The 18,010-nt window shown below is 60.5% G+C and overlaps 1 protein-coding gene across 3 annotated transcripts; it reads left to right on the top strand.

Annotated features, from left to right (window-relative positions):
- The first annotated feature begins 613 nt into the window (after positions 1–613).
- PLEKHM2 (pleckstrin homology and RUN domain containing M2) lies at positions 614–17,752 on the top strand. Of its 3 annotated transcripts, XM_032393060.1 has the most exons (20): positions 617–1,195; positions 2,188–2,294; positions 2,683–2,792; positions 3,293–3,392; positions 3,927–4,014; positions 4,842–5,028; positions 6,318–6,377; positions 9,481–9,709; positions 11,001–11,843; positions 12,111–12,180; positions 12,282–12,372; positions 12,634–12,698; positions 13,062–13,150; positions 13,883–14,015; positions 14,265–14,455; positions 14,875–14,940; positions 15,628–15,787; positions 16,081–16,260; positions 16,345–16,461; positions 16,734–17,752. In XM_032393060.1, exons 1-20 carry the CDS (start codon positions 1,118–1,120, stop codon positions 16,866–16,868), a joined length of 3,099 nt encoding a protein of 1,032 aa, XP_032248951.1. In that variant the 5' UTR covers positions 617–1,117; the 3' UTR covers positions 16,869–17,752. The 3 variants fall into 3 exon arrangements, with proteins under 3 accessions (XP_032248968.1, XP_032248951.1, XP_032248960.1); XM_032393077.1 differs by lacking the exon at positions 14,875–14,940 and having other exon boundaries at positions 614–1,195; XM_032393069.1 differs by lacking the exon at positions 6,318–6,377 and having other exon boundaries at positions 618–1,195.
- The last annotated feature ends 258 nt before the right edge of the window (positions 17,753–18,010 follow it).

Genomic DNA, 18,010 nt, shown 5'->3' with positions numbered 1-18,010 from the left:
AACAATGAGTATAGCATGACCCGGTTTCACATTTAAAAAAAATTTTTTTAAGTCTGCGTATGCAGGAAGCGTATTGGGAGGACACACACACACACACACACACACGAGCTGTTGACAGTGGGGAACAGGGGGCCAAGAGGCCTTTATACTTTATACACACTTCCATCTTGCTTGAGTTTTTATGGTGAGCAAATGTTGTTTTCGGATTAATTGTTGCAAAGGTCTCTTTTTTTTCTTTTTTTTTGAAGATTTTATTTATTTATTTGACAGAGAGAGAGACAGCTAGAGAGGGAACACAAGCAGGGGGAGTGGGAGAGGGAGAAGCAGGCTTCCCGCGGAGCAGGGAGCCCAATGCGGGGCTCCATCCCAGGACCCTGGGATCATGACCTGAACCGAAGGCAGACGCTTAACGACTGAGCCACCCAGGCGCCCCGCAAAGGTCTCTTGACCCGAGAAAGGAGTCTGAGTCCCAGCTCTGGCTCCCCTTCACTTAAGCTGACACTCACCGTGAAGAACTTAACTTCTACTGGTTTTAGCCCCCGTCTCTGTTTAAATAAAACAAACACAATCTTAAATCTTTTCCATGTCTCTCCGGTGTTGTGGTAGGTGTGGCCACTTTTATAATCAAGAAAATGGGTGAACGTCCATTTTGCTTTCTCAACGAGGGAGTTTGCCAGATCTCGAAAGGTCCTGCCAGCTCTGTCATCTAAGACTCTCTGATCATAGAAGAAGAAAAGGCCGGACACCCGTGTGGTGGTTCTCAGTACTGAAGCGAGCAAGACAGCCTCCAGCCATCGCTGGGAGGGAGTTGGGTGGTTGGCATAGGCCCGCTTTCTTTCGGTTCTGGGAACCTTCCTCCCGGGCCTGATTTGCCCGCCTCTCAGGAGGGAGGGCAACCCAGCAGGACTGGGGTCTGTCCCCGGCCAGCAGGGCTGCTGGGCTTACCCTGGGCCACAGGGAAGAGAGGCTATTTTTGTTGTGGGCACTGAATGGTTGGCCTCTCGCCAGGAGCGCGTGCTCGTTGGTGTGGTTGATGTAGCTTTGCTGCTGCCATCTCAACCACTGCCCCCGAAAACACTTGAGAACGCATCTGTCCCCTGCCAAGCTTAAACCTGAGATGAGCGTTCTTCTTGTCTGTCTGTCCCCCGTCTGGCCATTAGAAGGGCAACAGCGGCCCGGAGTATGGCTAAACGAGGTTCGAAAGTCTTGTCTCCTAGGGCTTTACTTGAAAAGGGCCCTGCTTTCCAAGCTTTAACCAGAGAGAGCTGCCCTCACCTTCTTCAGCCCGTGCTCAGTGCTGCAGTTCATCTCGCCTGCTGCCCCCTTCCTTTTATCTGTCCAGCCTGCTGGAAACAAGCATCCTTCTTGGTGTAGGGCTGGACATGAGCCTGGCATGGACCCCGGCCCATGCCCAACCTTGTCCGTTTCCTCGGGCAAATCCAGGGCCCCACGTCGGCCTCTGGAGCCAGTGCCCCAGTCCATCAGCCCTTAGTTTGTGCAGGGGAGCTGCTCCAAGCAGGGTATGTTGTACAACTCCGGAGCGGGGGGCATTTATACAGATAATACCTCATGTAGTGCCCCTGGGGGTGTGTGGCTCCGCAGCCCTGGCTCGAAGCCCAGTAGCACCTGGGACCTACACACGGACGGTGGGTCCCTCCCAGCATGAAGCTGTCGCTGTGCAGAGCGCACACTGGGTGCCTCTCGGGGCCTGGGCTCTGAGGATGCAGCTTTGCCCTCTGGAGCCTGCAGGGTAAGCAGCGGGTGGTCACCACGGATTTATCATTTGACGGGTTTTCTTTCTTTTATTTTTTGTTAAGATTTTATTTTATTTATTATTATTATTTTTTTTATTCATGAGAGACAGAGAGAGAGAGATGCAGAGGGAGAAGCAGGCTTCCCGCCGAGCAGGGAGCCCGATGCGGGACTCCATCCCAGGACCCTGGGATCATGACCTGAGCCGAAGGCAGACGCTTAACTATCTGAGCCACCCAGGCGCCCCTGTTAAGATTTTATTTTTAAGTCATGTCTACACCCAGCGTGGGGCTCGAACCTACAACCCCGAGATCAAGCGACGCGCGCTCCACCGAGGGAGCCAGCCGGGCGCCCTTTGACTGGTCCTCTTAGCTATCTGCTATAGCCTTCTTCTTTATCTGTTCCTCATTTCGGGCGCGGTTCTTTTCCTTTCAGTTGCAGAGCTACTTCGCTGCGTGTGAAGATGAGACCCCCGCCATCCGGAACCACGACAAGGTCCTGCAGCGTCTGTGTGAGCACCTGGACCACGCCCTGCTGTACGGGTAAGGTGGGGGCGGTCTCTGGGGGAGACCCTAGGGCGCCACCCGGCCGGGCCCAGGCCGCGAGGAGCCTCCAGAGAGAAGTCCCCCGCCGTGCCTGCCTTTTATTCCTGCTTTCTCTTGGCAGAAAGAGATTTGCCCCACTCAGGCAGACCGCAGGCGTCTGCAGCCGGCCCCTAAACGGCCTCTGCGCAGGCGGGAACGGCTGCGGGAAGAATTAGCGGCAGATGAGCCGCTGGGTGAAGGCGCGGGGGTTGCCTGTGGGCCCTGCGGGGAGCCCGTCGCCTTCAGCCGGGAGCTCGTCAGCGACACGAGGCTGCTGGGCCGGCGGACTGCAGCTTCCCGGGGTGGCCCCATTTCGGTCATGGCATCTCCTGTCCTATTTTCGCAGACTGCAAGACCTCTCATCTGGCTACTGGGTGCTCGTCGTGCATTTCACCCGGAGAGAGGCCATCAAACAGATCGAGGTGCTGCAGCACGTGGCCACCAACCTGGGGCGCAGTGAGTAGCACCAGGACGATGCTGCGGGGGGCCCGGGGCTCAGGTGCGGGCTCAGGGTCAGCCCCGGGAGGCTGACCCCCTAGTGCTGTCCCGCGGCAGAGGGGCGTTCAGGTGCCGGCGCCCTGCGCCTGACAGTTCGTTGGAGCATCGAGGGTGGGGGGCAGGAGAGCGAGGTGCTGAGGAGAACCTGACTCCTACCAAGTCCCAGCCCGAGCCCGGAATGGGGAGCTGGCTTCTCTCCCTGAGCCAGGCAGGATCGGCGCCCAGTCCTTCAGCTTCTCAACCCACCTGGAGCTGGGTCCGAGTTCCCTGGGCTGCCACCAGCTAGGGTCTGACTAGAAAACCACAGGTTTCAGGGGTTCCGGCCCCCCAAAGAGAGGAGGCTATCAGAGCGCTTGGTCCCCTCAGCTGCTCTTGCTGTCCTTCCTGCCCTCGCTTGGCCCAGAGAGCCAGCACCCTGACGGACCTTCCTGCCAGTTACTCCCCTGCTCCGTTTGCAGGTAGGGCCTGGCTATACCTGGCACTCAACGAGAATTCCCTGGAGAGCTACCTGCGGCTGTTCCAGGAGAACCTGGGTCTGCTGCATAAATACTACGTCAAGTGAGTGTCCGGAACAGTCTGTCTCGTGCAGCCCCGGAGCTCCCCTTGAACCTCGTCCCAAAGACTCTTGCCACATGCGGACACCGCGGTGTGCCGTGTCAGAGGCCTAGCCTGGCATGGCATGCTGAGGACACGTCAGTGGTGGCCAAAGGGCCCTCAGCACCTTGCCTCTGATGGCCCTGCCACGAGTACGGGCGTTCCCACTGCTCTGCCTCTGCCCGATCCTCCACCCAGGCCTCAGACCTTACTAGACCGCTCAGCCTCAGCTGGGCTGCCGCAGGAACAAAGTATCTGTGGTAGCTGCCCAGAGCTAGATGAGCCTTATGCTGCAGGCCCCGTGTCTGAAGACAGTGGCCGGGAAGAACTGCGGGGCTCCGCAGCCAGAGGAGAATGCTGCAGAGGGTGGGGCAGGGCGGCCCCCAGCTGGGCGCCCTCCAGGCCGTGGGGACGCCACACGTCAAACTTCGACACAGCCAGCTTGCCGGTGAGCGCGGGGCCAAGCCAGTAACCGTCGTCCCTCCTCGTGTCTCACAGGAATGCCCTGGTCTGCAGCCACGATCACCTGACTCTCTTCCTGACCTTGGTGTCTGGGCTGGAGTTCATTCGATTCGACCTGGATCTGGTGAGACCCCCTGGCTCTCGCCGCCGCTGGGGGCGGCAGGGTGGGCGGGCTGGACATGCGGTTTTACTCTTCTGGTCCCTCTCAGGGAGCCTGTTGGGTGTGACTGAGCCTGAGCAACACCTTGTTTGTTCAGGGTCAGAACAGTGGAACTGGCTGGAAGGGGGTGATCCTCTCTTGGCTTATCTAAGCCAAATGCCTAGTGCAGGTAGACTCCTTCCTGCCTCTCTGTCCAACCTGGGAGAAAAGCCACATTGCCTGGAGTATTTAGTGCTAGGGTACCCTCCTCTGGGTTTAGGACGTGAGTGTTTGAGAAGGACAAGGCACATTCATCCCTGTGCCTCTTGGGACCCTGGAAGTGTCCTCAGCTCCTTGCTCCCCGGTCTCCCTCACTGTCATGCACTAGAGAAACAGGACGTGGGCCCAGGAAGGGCTGAGGAGGGTCCAGAGCGTCCCTCGGACTTGGGCGCCTCAGCATGCAGCTGCCCCGTCCTAATCCCATCACCTTCCCAGGTCCCTGCCCCAGCAGCACAGACCGTCTACGGAAAAGTGGTCAGAACTGGAGAAAACGAGCCGCTCTTGTGGTTGAGGAAGTCAGGGAGGGGCTGCAGGCAGAGCTGGGATCTGCCATCCCTGTCTGCCTCGAGTCCAGAGCTTTAAGAGCCACAGCCATTCCCATGACTCCTTTTAGCAGCTTATTTCTGAATTTCGTGCCTTTAGCCCACCGATTTCCCAAAGGAGAGCTAGCAGGGGAGGCCGGTCGGAGGCAGGTCTGCTCCGGGCCCCCGAGGCTCCCGCAGCCGAGCCGGCTCTTTGTGCTCTCATCTCAGGACGCCCCATACTTAGACTTGGCCCCCTACATGCCCGACTACTACAAACCTCAGTACCTGCTGGACTTCGAAGACCGCCTCCCCAGCTCCGTGCAAGGCTCGGACAGTCTGTCCCTCAACTCCTTCAACTCCGTCACCTCCACCAACCTGGAGTGGGATGACAGTGCCATTGCCCCATCCAGTGAGGGTAAGCGCCCCAGGTGGCAAGGAGCCACGCCTCTGCTGTGGCCCTCGTGGTGAGGCCACTCGCCTGGCTGGGTGACGTCCCTCTGGGCTTGTTGTGGTCTGATGGGGGAGATTGGAAGTTCAACAGGGTCCACCATTTCCCAGATCTTCACTCATTTCCTCAGCATCTCCATGGAGGGTAAAACACAGATTCTGGGGACAAAAAGCCAAAATGAGATCATACGAATGTTAGACCCTTTTCCAGAAGGCTAGAGCCCTATGCCCAGGGCGGGGGCGGGCGGGGTGGTTTTCTAAGTGAGGAGGACGCTCTTCCTGCCACTACAAGGGTGAGTGCGGCCTGCTCGGGGAGGTTGTCCTACTCTGATTCCAGGCAGAAAGAGGCTGAGCAGCCCCTGGAAGGAGAAGAGAGAGCCAGATGGGTCCGAAGAGGAGGGTTTCTCATGAGCCCCCATTTCTCATGAGCCCATCGGGTTTCGGAGTCCCTCCTGCACTTGCTAGTGTGTTAGGTGATTGTACCCCCGGCATCCAAGACTGAAAAAGGTTGTCATCACGTCTGTAGGTCATTCTGTTGTCTGGATCCAACAACTGATGGGAACAGCCTGGTTTCTTTCAAACCTTAAGCTTCTGTGTTCATCTATAAAGCTGGCTGTTTTCTCCACCTTCGTCCATCCCATGTGGGAAAGGAGAGCTCTTCATTTACTGTACCCCGCCTCACCTCCAGGAAGGGGGCACCCCAAGCACAAGTTCAGTCCCCGGGGCTCCCTGGAAGTGCATTAGCATTGAGATCTTGGCCTTCCTCTTTCTTCGTGTCTGCTCCAGCCTTGTTAGCAACACTTGCGTTGCTCCTTGTACAAGTGGAAGGCGGCAGCTCAGTCTCCTCGGATTGGGCTCGTGGGCTGCCTCCAAGAAGTCAGGGGCCGGGCCCTGAAGGGGCAAGCCAGGCCGCCTGGGGGTGGAGGTGTCCCCTTGAGCCGCCCTTACCTCCGATGCTGTGTTCAGAGGGAAGGAAGGCAAGGGATGGAGAAGGTTAGGTACGTTCTTCTCAGCCAGAACCAGGTCCTGGGGTTGGAAAGGATTGTCCTCAAGGATCTTTCCAGCTGGTCAGAGGCCCCTGGGCCAGCACAGGAGCTGAGAAGCATAATAAGTTCCCTGAGGCTGTTAGAGAAAGTGCAGAAAGTTTAACTTTTTCCTCTCTTGTTTTCTCCCCATGTCTCCCACCCTGCCGACCCCACCCTCCCTGTCCTTCCACGACCTGTTTCTAATCTTCAGTTTTGTCCCTCGTTTTTATAGATTATGATTTTGGAGATGTGTTTCCAGCAGCGCCGTCCGTACCCAGCACAGACTGGGAAGGTGGGACAGAGTCCGCTCTTACCCTCTTCTCCTGTTTTGCTATGTTTCCATGCCAAGCTTGCTGCATGATTCGAAATCAGCTCATTATTTATAATAATGTCAATGATCATAATAAAGCCAAGTTTGGTGTTCTAATAGATGGAATTCTGCAGTAGGAGAACTTGACCTCTAGCTCTAGGCAAACCCCCTTCTCCTAGTGCAGGACTCCTGCCTTTATGCAGTGGCCTCGTGGAGTCACCAAGTGACCATGTTTCAGGGACCCGTGGATCACCCTCCCTGATTCTGATGCCAGTGGGAGCACCAGATGTGCGTAGGGAACCGCCAGCTCGTGGGGCGCTAGTGGCCTGATCCAGCGAGCAGAGGCTTGTTCTGGAAAGCGTGGGTTGAACCTGTGGATCGTAAGCTTCTTTAGGTCAGATGTGCTCTTGTGTCAGAAGCGTCAAGGAGTAAAGGCAGAGGGCTCAATTCCTCCAGTCCAGTCTTGGTGGCTTCCTCTCTGGTATCGTGGAAAGAGCCTGAGGGCCCAGTGGGCGAAGCGGCCCAGGTACACCTGGAACTTCCTACAGGGAGATTCTCTTTGAGGTTTTAAAGCAGATTAAAATATAATCTGTCCGCCCTCCCACCTGTCCACTAGGTGGCAGCCGTGCTTGGGCATTCTCCTGCCCAGGACTCCACTTCTAGGCTTCTGGAAACCCGTGGGGCTCTCCCCCTCATTCCCGTGGTTACTTAAAGCACAGGGCATTGTTTCTGAGAGGGTTAATGCTTCCTCCTTAGATCTGAGGCCATACCCCCCCCCCCCAAATTAGGAGCCTCCTGCCCTGGGGGCTGCTTCTGCCCGGGCTGGGCCGGGTGGGGCCGGGGGGCCAGCCCCCGAGGGAGGAGGTGCTGACTGCTCACCCGGGCAGGAGGCTTAGGTGCCCTTTCCACTGCTCCAGAGCTGGTCCCTTTGTTATTAGCGCCGGGATCTCTGAGTAATGGATGACAGATGATCTTTTTCCAAGTAACATATGAAATAGCTTAGTTTGAGGGAAATAAGACAGGGCATTGGGGAAAATTAATTATGTCATCTGGCCAAGAGAGTAGCACTCAAGAGTGCCACAGGTTAGTTAAGATGAGCTCGAAATCCAGAATTCCATCGTAACCTCATTTATCCTCTCAACCTCTCTTCTTGCAGTGCACATGCTGGGCGTTGATTTTTTTTTTCCCCCTCTGATTCTAACCACTAACCCCCTCCTGACCCAGCTCCTCGCTGCTCTTTGCAGTCACTTGACAAGCAGGGCCTGACCCTCCTCCGCAGCCCTTCAGAGCTCCCGGTGGCCTGAGAACTAACATCCCGGGTCGTGCTGCTGGCTCAGGCTGGGCTGGGCTCCCAGGCAGGGTGAGCTTTGTCCCCCTGGGAACTCCTGCTTCCTGAGTTCCCAAGCCTACTCTAGCAGCTCCGCTGGGGAGGCATGGTCCTCTTCCACCTGGAGGAAAGCAGGATTTGGGGGCAGCTCCAAACTCAGGGCCCTGGGGTGGGGGTTGGGGCAGCCTTCCATGGTCCTTGGCTCATTACAGAGCTGGTGGGTAACCAGCCTTGACACCACCATGTCCCGTGGCCTGCTCACTCACTTCTCAGCACTCCTCCCACAAGCAACTGCAGATCTCCAGGGGCTGGAACAAGAGTGTATGGCCTCGCAGGACCCTTCTTTGAGACTGAAGGACAAGGTTTTCTACCTCTGAGAACTAAGGCTCTGGGGGCCCAGGACATCTGAAGGAAGTGTATGTTGCTAGTGGTTTTTTTTTTTGGCAGGGCTGGTGATTGCCTTTGGCCCCTATCTTTGCCCTTATATTAAAAGACACTGTACTTTTTTAAAAAAATGAATGATGTGCTGCATCAGCAGACAGCTGCCCAGTGTTTCCAAGACCCACTAGGAAGTGGACAGCAGGTTGGGCCCTTCCAGATGAGGCTGAGGATGGGAAGCATGTTTGCTATGTCTCCTCTGGGCAGATAATGGCCCACAAGATGTGTGTAAGCTGGCAAATGGGGCGTGAACATCCCATGTCCCCTGCCATTACCTCTCACCCGACCTCTTCCGACAGCTGGGCCTCAGTTCTTTGCTGGGGTGGCTCCCATCTGCCACCAGATAAATGCCCTGTGTGCTTTTCGTGCTCCTGTTCCAGTAACCTGGGCTGGATGGTTGGGGGCAGGGGGAGCAGTTAAACCAGCCCCTCTCTGGAGAGGCAGAGCCCCCGCACCCTGCCTTCTCCCCAGGGTGGAGCCAAGGGTGAGGGGGACCCAGAAAGGACCGGTAGGCAGGCGGAGGCTTGAGTGAAATGGAGTTCCCAGCTCTCGTCTTAAAGGGGTGCCTGGTCCTGCCCCCCCGCTCTGGGAGTGTGCCAATGTCGGGGAGAGAAGCAGCTGCCGAAGGGCCCATGAGGCAGCTGTTGGGGGGCGGCCACTCGGCACACCTTTCTTCTCCCTTTTGCATCTCCTTGTTGCCCTGGTCTGTCATTCTGCCTTACTGTGCTCTGGGCCCTTGTTCTGCCTTTCCCCCGGACTCCCTATCCTGTCTCTCAGCCCCTGCCCCCGCTCTGCACCCCTCAGTTTCTCTGATCCCCATCGTCTCCCTCTATTCTCTCTTCCTTTGTTGCTTTTTATCTGCCTCTGGCACGGGGCAGAGGGGGGCCCCTCAGAGGACTGCCGGCGGCGTGCGGTGCTGCGCGGGCTGCTGAGCACCCCCCAGCTCCCTCTGACGGAAGGCTCTAGGGTTAACCTGAGAGGTCTGTGGCCCGTCTCCTCTCGAGGCACCAAGTCACCGTCCCTGAGGGGCTTCAGCCTGGAGGCTGCTTAACCTTGGGGCTCTTACCTCGAACTCAGCCAAATTGCTATGAGCTCCTGGGGGTTCCCAGTGGAGTGGTGATGGTGTCCCTCCAAGTCACTCTTAAAGCACAAATCCCGTGTCCTGTTGGTCTGGGCCTTCTGCTCCTAAAACAGGGCCACCCTGATCAGATTGCCCCGGGAGGAACTCACCTGCCTCCCTCATGAGTTAAGGCATGCTTTGGGGGCCTGGGGTCCCCAGATGGTGTCTGACGGGCTGTCTCCTGTTTCCTGTTCTCCCAGATGGAGACCTCACAGACACCGTCAGCGGCCCCCGCTCCACCGCCTCGGACCCGACCAGCAGCAAAGCTTCCACCAAGAGCCCCACCCAGCGCCACAACCCCTTCAGTGAGGACCAGGCAGAGACCGTGTCCTCCTCGGACACCACCCCGGTGCACACCACCTCTCAGGAGAAGGGCAAATCCCACGCTGTCGACCTGCCAGACCCCTGCACAGAGCTCGAAGTCATCAGGTCAGCAGGGGTTGGGGGAGCATCCGGGTGTCCATCCTGTCCGCTCCCAGCATCACGTTTTAGTCCTCGCACGCTGGGACCACACACCCCGGGGACGGACCGGGATCTTCCTGGAGACTAAGGGGTCCTCCAGTGGTTCTTCGAGCAAGAAGAAACAGAGGGCCTGAGCCCAGAAGGCGGTGTGGCCCAGACGACAGCCGTGGCTGGTGGCCGGGGCCACACGTGGGCTGCTGGGGCATTTGTCAGGTTCATCCAGGGCCAGAAAGCCCCTTCGGACTGGAATTCTTCCAGTTCTTGGATGTCACCGAACAGTTCCTGAGATATATACTGATCCTAGTTCAGCATGGCTCCTTGAAAGAAAAGTGTCTCCATCATGTGGGCAGGGACCTACCTAGAAGGGAAGGAGGAGGGGCGCCTGGGTGGCTCAGTCAGTTAAGCGTCTGCCTTCAGCTCAGGTCATGACCCCAGGGTCCTGGGATCAAGCCCCGCATCGGGCTCCCTGCTCTGCGGGGAGCCTGCATCTCCCTCTGCCTGCCTCTCCCTGTCTCTCACTCTCTCTCTCTCTGACAAACAAATAAATAAAACCTTAAAAAAAAAAAGAAGGGAAGGAGGCGGCGCAGGACAGATTGTGGAGCTCTCGGCCCAGAGCCTCCTGGGCTCCCTGACCTCCGACTCCTGCCCCTAAAACTCTAAGCGCCGAAGAAGAAGATGTGCATGTTGTCCTCTCCGAGGCTTACTGGCCCAAGGCAGGGGTCAGGGGTCCCACCCTGCAGGCTGGTTCAAGGCCTGAGCCGCTTAAATGGCTCAGACCTGGGGTCACATTGCCAGGCCCATCCCAGCCAACCTGCCATCAAGGAAGTTTGAGCCCAGAAGACTTTGAGTGCACTTCTGGTTGAATTATCCACGGTGATACCTGATGGGAAGTGAGGTCAGCTCACAGCATACCCAAGGGGACAGCTAAGTAGAGGCACCATGACCAACCATAGCCCGTGCTTGTTCCCCAGAGCGCGGCTAGAACAGCTGTCGTCAGCTAGAATTCAGAGGACCTGCTCAGGGGTTCCTCGGGTCCCCACCTCTGCCAGCAGCGGGGGTACCTCAGGGCCTGAGCTGTTCTTGCCGCCCCCCCGCCCCGGCCTAGGGCCTCCCACCCATCACTGCCCAGGGCCGCCGAAGCTCCCGCTGTGCCCTCAGAGGTCACACGCCCAGGATCACCCCTTTTGACCCAGCCCGCCTAATTCTCCAGTACTGCGGCACTCAGGTGGTAAATGTCTCCCCATCACTACTGTCCCAGGGTCACCAAGAAGAAGAAAACTGGCAAGAAGAAGAAGACGAGGTCGGATGAGGAAGCTAGTCCACTTCACCCCTCCTCGACGCAGGACACCTGTGCCCGGCGGGGGGATGGTGACAGCCTGGTCAGCAGCCCAGGCCTGGGGCGGGCCTCCCCGGATGCGACCTTTACCTCCCCCCAGGAGGAGGGAGAGGGGCCCAGCAGCACAGCGGAGAGCAGCGAGCTCTCGGAGCCCGGCCAGATAGGCCTGCTTATCCCCGAAATGAAGGACACCTCCATGGAGCGCTTGGGGCAGCCCCTGAGTAAGGTGATCGACCAGCTCAACGGGCAGCTGGACCCCAGCACCTGGTGCTCCCACGTCCAGTCCCCAGACCAGTCCTTTCGGACCGGCTCTCCCGGGGAAGCCCCGGAGAAGCCGCCATTTTGCGACTTTAGTGAGGGGCTTCCAGCCCCAATGGACTTCTACCGCTTTACCGTCGAGAGTCCAAGCACTCTTACATCAGGTGGCAGCCACCATGACCCTGCAGGGCCTGGCCAACCGCTGCATGTTCCTGGTAGCCCTGCGACTGCTGGCCAAGAAGAGGGAGGAGGAGGAAGAGAGGGACAGACGCTTGGGCCCCTAGAGGACGCCCCCAGGGAGCCCCGGGAGCCGGAGACCCGGGAGCTGGACACTGAGTTGCCCCTGGTGGGGGAGGGGCCTGTGCCAGAACCAGAGCCCGGGACCCACGAGACTCTTTGCCAGCTCAAGCGAGACCAGCCCAGCCCGTGTCTGAGCAGCGCAGAGGACTCTGGGGTGGATGAGGGGCAGGGGAGCCCATCCGAGATGACCCACTCGGCAGAGTTCAGGTGAGCAGGGCTCACCTCAAAAGCCGGTGACAGTGGGCATCTGTCCTCCAAATAAACAAAGCGCAGCTCCTGGAAGGACCAGCCTGGGCTGGGAGGCGGGATGGGGTGTAAGTCTGCCCGCCCCCCACACACACACACTTTGGCCCCCTGTCAGGGGCAGAGCCACGACAGCTATGCTCCGTCTGGGTGCCTGTGTGGCCGTGTGGGTCTGTGTCACCTCCTGCCCTTGCCCTCGCCTGACACCCCCCACACTTGTCCCTCTCACAGAGTAGACAACAATCACTTACTCCTGCTGATGATCCATGTGTTTCGAGAAAACGAAGAGCAGCTCTTCAAGGTCAGTCCCAGGAACTCCAGGGCAAGCGGGAGAGCGTGAGGCCCCGGGGTGGGGCGGGTGGGGGCCGGGGGGCCTGACCCTCCTCTGTCCCGGCCCCTCAGATGATCCGGATGAGCACCGGGCACATGGAGGGCAACCTGCAGCTGCTGTACGTGCTGCTCACGGACTGCTACGTGTACCTGCTCCGGAAAGGTGCCCGCCGCCCCCCGACCCCGGGCCCGGCCAGGGCCGCTGCTGGGGGCAGCCTGAGCATGAGGCCCACCGCCCTCCCTTTCCCTGCACCGCCCCCCCACACCCCCCCGGCTCTCGGCCGCTCGCCATCCCAGCAGCCCCAGGAGACAAGCGCCCCGTGTCATTCTCCTCCACCGCGTGGAGGCCAGGTCTTAGAAAACGGGGCAGGGGGAGGGAAAAGAGGCCACTGTGAGTCACAGGCATTGGGGTCTCCTCTCTCAGGGGCTGCGGAGAAGCCGTACCTGGTGGAAGAGGCCGTTTCTTACAATGAACTTGACTATGTGTCGGTGAGTGCAGGCTCGGCAGTTGGCACGTACCCTAGGCCAGGGCTCCTCGGCCTCCCGCCGGCGTGTCCCCGCCTGGGCCCCACGGCCCCCGGGCTCGGGCCTCAGCTTCTGTCTCAGAGTAGCGTCCACGCTGATGCTGGGGAGAAGAACCGAGTTTGAGGACGCTTCTCCGTCCACCATATTTCTGACCGTCCCTCCCTAACTCATGCCAGGGTCCCGGGCCCCTGGGGCTTTGCCTTGGGCGACTCCGGGGTGTGCTTCCTCCCTCCCCAGCCAGCCCGCAATGCGGCCCCGGCTGCCGCCCCCTGGAGGGAGCAGCCAAGGCCCGTGCGCGTGTGGAGGTGAAGCTCCTGTTTCTGGCAGGTGGGCCTCGGGCAGCAGACGGTGAAGCTGGTGTGCACCAACCGCAGGAAGCAGTTCCTGCTGGACACGGCTGACGGGGCCCTGGCCGAGTGAGTGACGCGCCCCCCGCCCCCTCCCCGTTTGCATGGCACTGGAGAGCCGCTTGGACTCCCCAGCCTTGCGCAGTAGGATACAAAGAAGTGGCGAACAGATGTGTTCCCTCCGGAACCTGCGGGGGGTGTACACGCACACTGACGGACTCGTGTCCTCAGCTCGGGGGACCCGAGACCCTAGGTGGCCGCCAAAGAGGAAGGGGGCTGGCATGAGTTACTAACAGGAAAGAAACGGGGGGCCGCAGGAGCGCCTGGGTGGCCCAGTCATCAAGCGTGTGCTTTCGGCTCGGGTCGTGATCCCGGGGTCCTGGGATCGAGCCCCGCGTCGAGCTCCCTGCTCAGCAGGAAGCCTGCTTCTCCCTCTCCCACTCCCCGTGCTTGTGTTCCCTCTCTCGCTGTGTCTCTGTCAAATAAATAAATAAAATTTTTAAAAAAAGAAAAAAGAAACGGGGGCCACAGAGTGCATACAGAAATGACTCATAATAAGATGGTGTCATTATGCTGACTCGGGTCCCATCCGCCCAGCGTATCTAGTCCGCCCTCACCGGCGACCCCAGGCCCCCGGGGCCACGGGGAATGGCTCGCTCGGCCTGCTGCATGTCACTGCCCCACCTGCTGCCCTGAGCTCCCTCCCCGAAGTTTCTGTGACCCCCCTCCAGGCCAGGATCCCGTCCAGTTGAGGAGTGGTCCCCACCGGGCCTCTGACAGCAAACCCCATTCCCTGTGCAGGTTTTTCTTGGTTTCTTTGAAGTCCGCCATGATCAGAGGCTGCCGGGAACCACCTTACCCCAGTGTCCTGACTGATGCCACCATGGAGAAGCTAGCACTGGCCAAATTTGTGGCCCAGGAGTCTAAGTGTGAGGTAAGTGCCAGGAGTGGAGGGGAGGGGTCGTCCCCGAGAGGCCAGCTGTGGTGTCAAGGCGAGGTCGGGCGGGGCAGATAGAGGTCTTTAGCTCTTGTCCGTCCCCCACCCGGGAGGGGCTCTCCTGCCCCTGGGTCCTGTCCCCCGCCCCACTGGGGCGTGTCCTTGCTTCCTCAGTAGCCATTCCTGATGCTGGGCCATCGGTGAGCCGGGCCCACACCTCACCGCTCTGTTTGCTGCCCCTCCCAGGCCACTGCTGTCACCGTGCACTTCTATGGGCTTGTCCACTGGGAGGACCCCATGGATGAGTCCCTGGGTCCCATCCCCTGCCACTGCTCACCCCCCGAAGGCACCATCACCAAAGAAGGCATGCTGCATTACAAGGCGGGCACCTCCTACTTGGGCAAAGAGCACTGGAAGACTTGCTTCGTGGTACTCAGGTGGGCGCCCCCGCAGCGCTGGCCTCAGGCTCAGCCTGGAGCTTGTTGGGCCGGCCATTGAGGAGAGAAGCCCGAGGGGGCCTCCGCCCACCCCCACAAGGGTTCTAGAGTCGACCTACCTGGGGATATTAGAGCTTATGTGTAAAGCCAGCCATCTCCGGGGCCTAAGGAACTCTGGGGCATCAGGTGTAGGTCTGGGCTGGGCTGCGGCCAAGCCTCTCACTGTCCCGGGTCTGCTGAGGGGGTAGCGTGCCCTCCTACGCCTCTGGTTCCTTCTTCACCTTCCGTTTCACAGAAGACAGGCCCCTTGGCCTCTGGGGCATCAGGCGCCAGCTTGCGGGGGGTCCCTGGGATCTGGGCTCCACCCGGCCCCCAGTTCCTGAGACAGACCTCACCCCTGCTGTGTTGTGCCCCTGCAGCAACGGGATCCTCTATCAGTATCCCGACCGCACTGATGTCACCCCCCTGATCTCGGTGAACATGGGGTGAGTGCCCTGGCGATGGGGGGCTGGGCAGGTGTGGGGCCTGGCATCGCCGCCCGAAGGTGGGGACTCTGGCTGAGCCTGCGGCGCAGGGCTCCTGTCCTCCCTGGCTTGAGCTGACACCCCCTCTTGTGCGTCAGTTCAGGCCCCCCACTCAGCCCCCCCGGTCCGGCAGCCCTGATTGGTACCCAGGCATCTGCTGAGCTCTGAGGGCTAAAGCACCCTGAGCAAGGGGAGGAGGGGCGGCTTCCTGTCAGGGAAGCAAGAGGAACTCCTTGCCAGGAAAGGATCTGGGCAGGCCAGGGAGGGGGTCCCTCCCCTGGGAAGCTCCCGACCTGACGGAAGACGGACACACACATTCTTGGGGACAACCTCAGGCCCAGAGAGGGAGTGTGAATGAATGTGCCCTGATCCTGAGAGGGCCAGAGCTAGGAGCCCATTCTCACCCCTCGCCCGGCCAGGCTAACGTAGCTGGAAGGGTCTTGGCAATTCTGGAGACAGAAGTTGTTCCACAGAAGGGGGTGGGCCTGGCCGGCCGCTGTAAGCCTCTCCTGAGAGCCCAAGGGGTCCACACCACCTTCTGGTGTCCTCCCACCTCCAGGACCGCGGGTGCAGGCCCGCCGTGTCCGCCTGCCTCGAGCCGCCCCCGCCTGCTCCTTGCCCCTCTCTCACCCTCCTCCTCCGGCCCAGGGGGGAGCAGTGCGGCGGCTGTCGGAGGGCCAGCAGCACGGATCGGCCCCACGCCTTCCAGGTCATCCTCGCCGGCCGGCCGTGCCTGGAGCTGAGCGCCGATAGCGAGGCCTCCATGGCCGACTGGATGCAGCACCTCTGCCAGGCTGTGTCCAAAGGGGTGAGCGCCTCGGGCCTGCGCCGTCCATCCGGCCGCCCGGCCCCGTTCAGGATCCCCAGGGCCCCCTTCCCCAAACCCACACGCTCGAGGAGCAGCCCACGAGGACCAGGACAGGGGCGTCCAGGGGCGGACCCGAGAGCTCAGGGCCACCGTCACCCCTGTCCCCACGTCCGCTTCTGAGGTGGGTGGAGTCCGTCTGACGGCTGGCCGGGCCCGAGCGGGGGGCGCCGGTGATGGCCAGCCCGGGATAGCGCCAGCTTGCCTCTCCCCTCCCCTCTGCCAATGCCCTTCAGGTCATCCCCCAGGGGGTAACTCCGAGCCCCTGCATCCCCTGCTGCCTAGTGATCACCGACGACCGCCTCTTCACGTGCCACGAGGACTGCCAGACCAGCTTCTTCCGCTCCCTGGGCACGGCCAAGCTGGCGGACATCAGTGCCGTGGCCACTGAACCGGGCAAGGAGTACTGTGTCTTGGTGAGCTGGGTGGGGGGTGGGGGGGAGAGCAGGCCCTGCAGCAGGGGCGCTGCATCTGCTCACCTGGGGACCCGCTTTCCCCAGGAGTTTTCCCAGGACAGCCAGCAGCCCCTCCCACCCTGGGTCATCTACTTGAGCTGCACATCTGAACTGGACCGATTCCTGTCTGCACTGAGCTCAGGGTGGAAAACCATCTACCAGGTACCTGGCCGCCCAGGGCCCCGAGTAGTGAATGGAGCCACTGTCTGGGGAAGGGAGCCCTGCATGGTACAGAGGCTGGAGTCAGGGGCCTGGGGACAGCGCCGTACCAGCAGCTCCGTGCACCTGAGGCTACAGCTGATAGTCGAGCCCAGGAAACGCCGCTCCTGACCTTGGTCCCATGGTGCGGGGGTGACTCCGGGGTTCCCACGGCTCCCCGGAAGAGCGGGGTCCCGGCCGCAGCCCTCACAGATTCCCTCCGTACCCCCACACAGGTGGACCTCCCCTACAAGGCCATCCAGGAAGCCTCCCACAAGAAGTTCGAGGATGCCCTGAGCCTCATCCACAGTGCCTGGCAGCGGAGCGACAGCCTCTGTCGGGGCAGAGCCTCCCGGGACCCCTGGTGCTGAGGCAGAGCCGGCCAGCACCCCGGGGGCCAAGAGAGGCCTGCCGAGCAGCACCCGCTGTCCTCGCTCCGGGCCAGGCTTCCAACCGTGTTCACAGCCCACTCCCGCCCTGGGGGACAGAAGCACCGGGTCGGGGCTCGAGACAGGGTCTCTCCCCTCCCAGGGATCCAGAACGGGTGCTCCACGCTCTCGGGCATCCCGCCCGGCCAGTGGTGACCGGAGGGCGCTGGGGCAGAGGGTCTGAGCCCTATGGGCTCTGCGTACGCACGGCACATGCAGATGCACATGCCTCTCTTCAGGGTAGCGATGAGAGTCATACCAACTCTGAGGGGAGCAGAAGGACTGAGAGGGCAGGAGTCCCCTCTTCCTCTCCTGGGTCAGGGCTCCGGACCGAGGCCCGGCCGTCCTCGTTCACTTTTGACCACTCAGCTGGCCGTGCAGGGAACCTGGACGCTCAGGCCTCCGTGCATGCTCCCTCCTCACCAACTCCGTCCCCAGGCACACTGCTGTCTGCCTTGCGAAGGCCCGCCGCTGGGGACTGGGCCGGGGCGGGAGGGGGGTGCCGGGGGGGAGGCTGGGCGGCCCCTCCCTGGCTGCTCGGAGGTCCTGCATGTCCTCGGCCCCTGCCTCTCCCCAAACCGCAGTGCCCAGCGGACCCAGGAGGACCCGGGAGGCAGGCCATCTCCTTCTGCCGGGAGCAAAGGGGAGGGAGGAGGGCTTGGAGAGGAGCAGAGCCCCCCAGACTGGCGTCCCGGAGTGTGCCTCCTGACCATCCCCTGCTTGGCTGGAGTTGGGCCCTCTGGGGGAAGAGGTCAGATGGTCTGGGTTTTGTTTTTTTTTTTAAATAAAATAGACATGTTATATTGCCAAGACTTGTCACGGGCCCTTTGTGACCAGGCTGGAGGTGGGGGATCCCAGCCCCCCTCTAAAGCCCCTCGGCCATTCATTCCCTGATTTTCTTCCATCAGCTGCGCAGTGCTGACACTGGACGCCCGGTCACCCACTGCCCCCGTGCTGCTCTCTGGAGCTCAGGCCCTGAGGGTTTCTTGGCCTGACCTTTGCTCTCCCTCCTATTTCCTGCAGTGGCCAGGGGAGGGGAAGCCACCCCTCTAGTCCCAGGGCCTGTCTGCACGGCCAGGGCAAGG

The sequence above is a fragment of the Phoca vitulina genome, unplaced genomic scaffold, assembly GCF_004348235.1.
Source record: "Phoca vitulina isolate PV1807 unplaced genomic scaffold, GSC_HSeal_1.0 scaffold2, whole genome shotgun sequence".
Lineage (NCBI taxonomy): Eukaryota > Metazoa > Chordata > Mammalia > Carnivora > Phocidae > Phoca > Phoca vitulina.
This window is presented reverse-complemented; position numbering and strand designations above follow the sequence as displayed.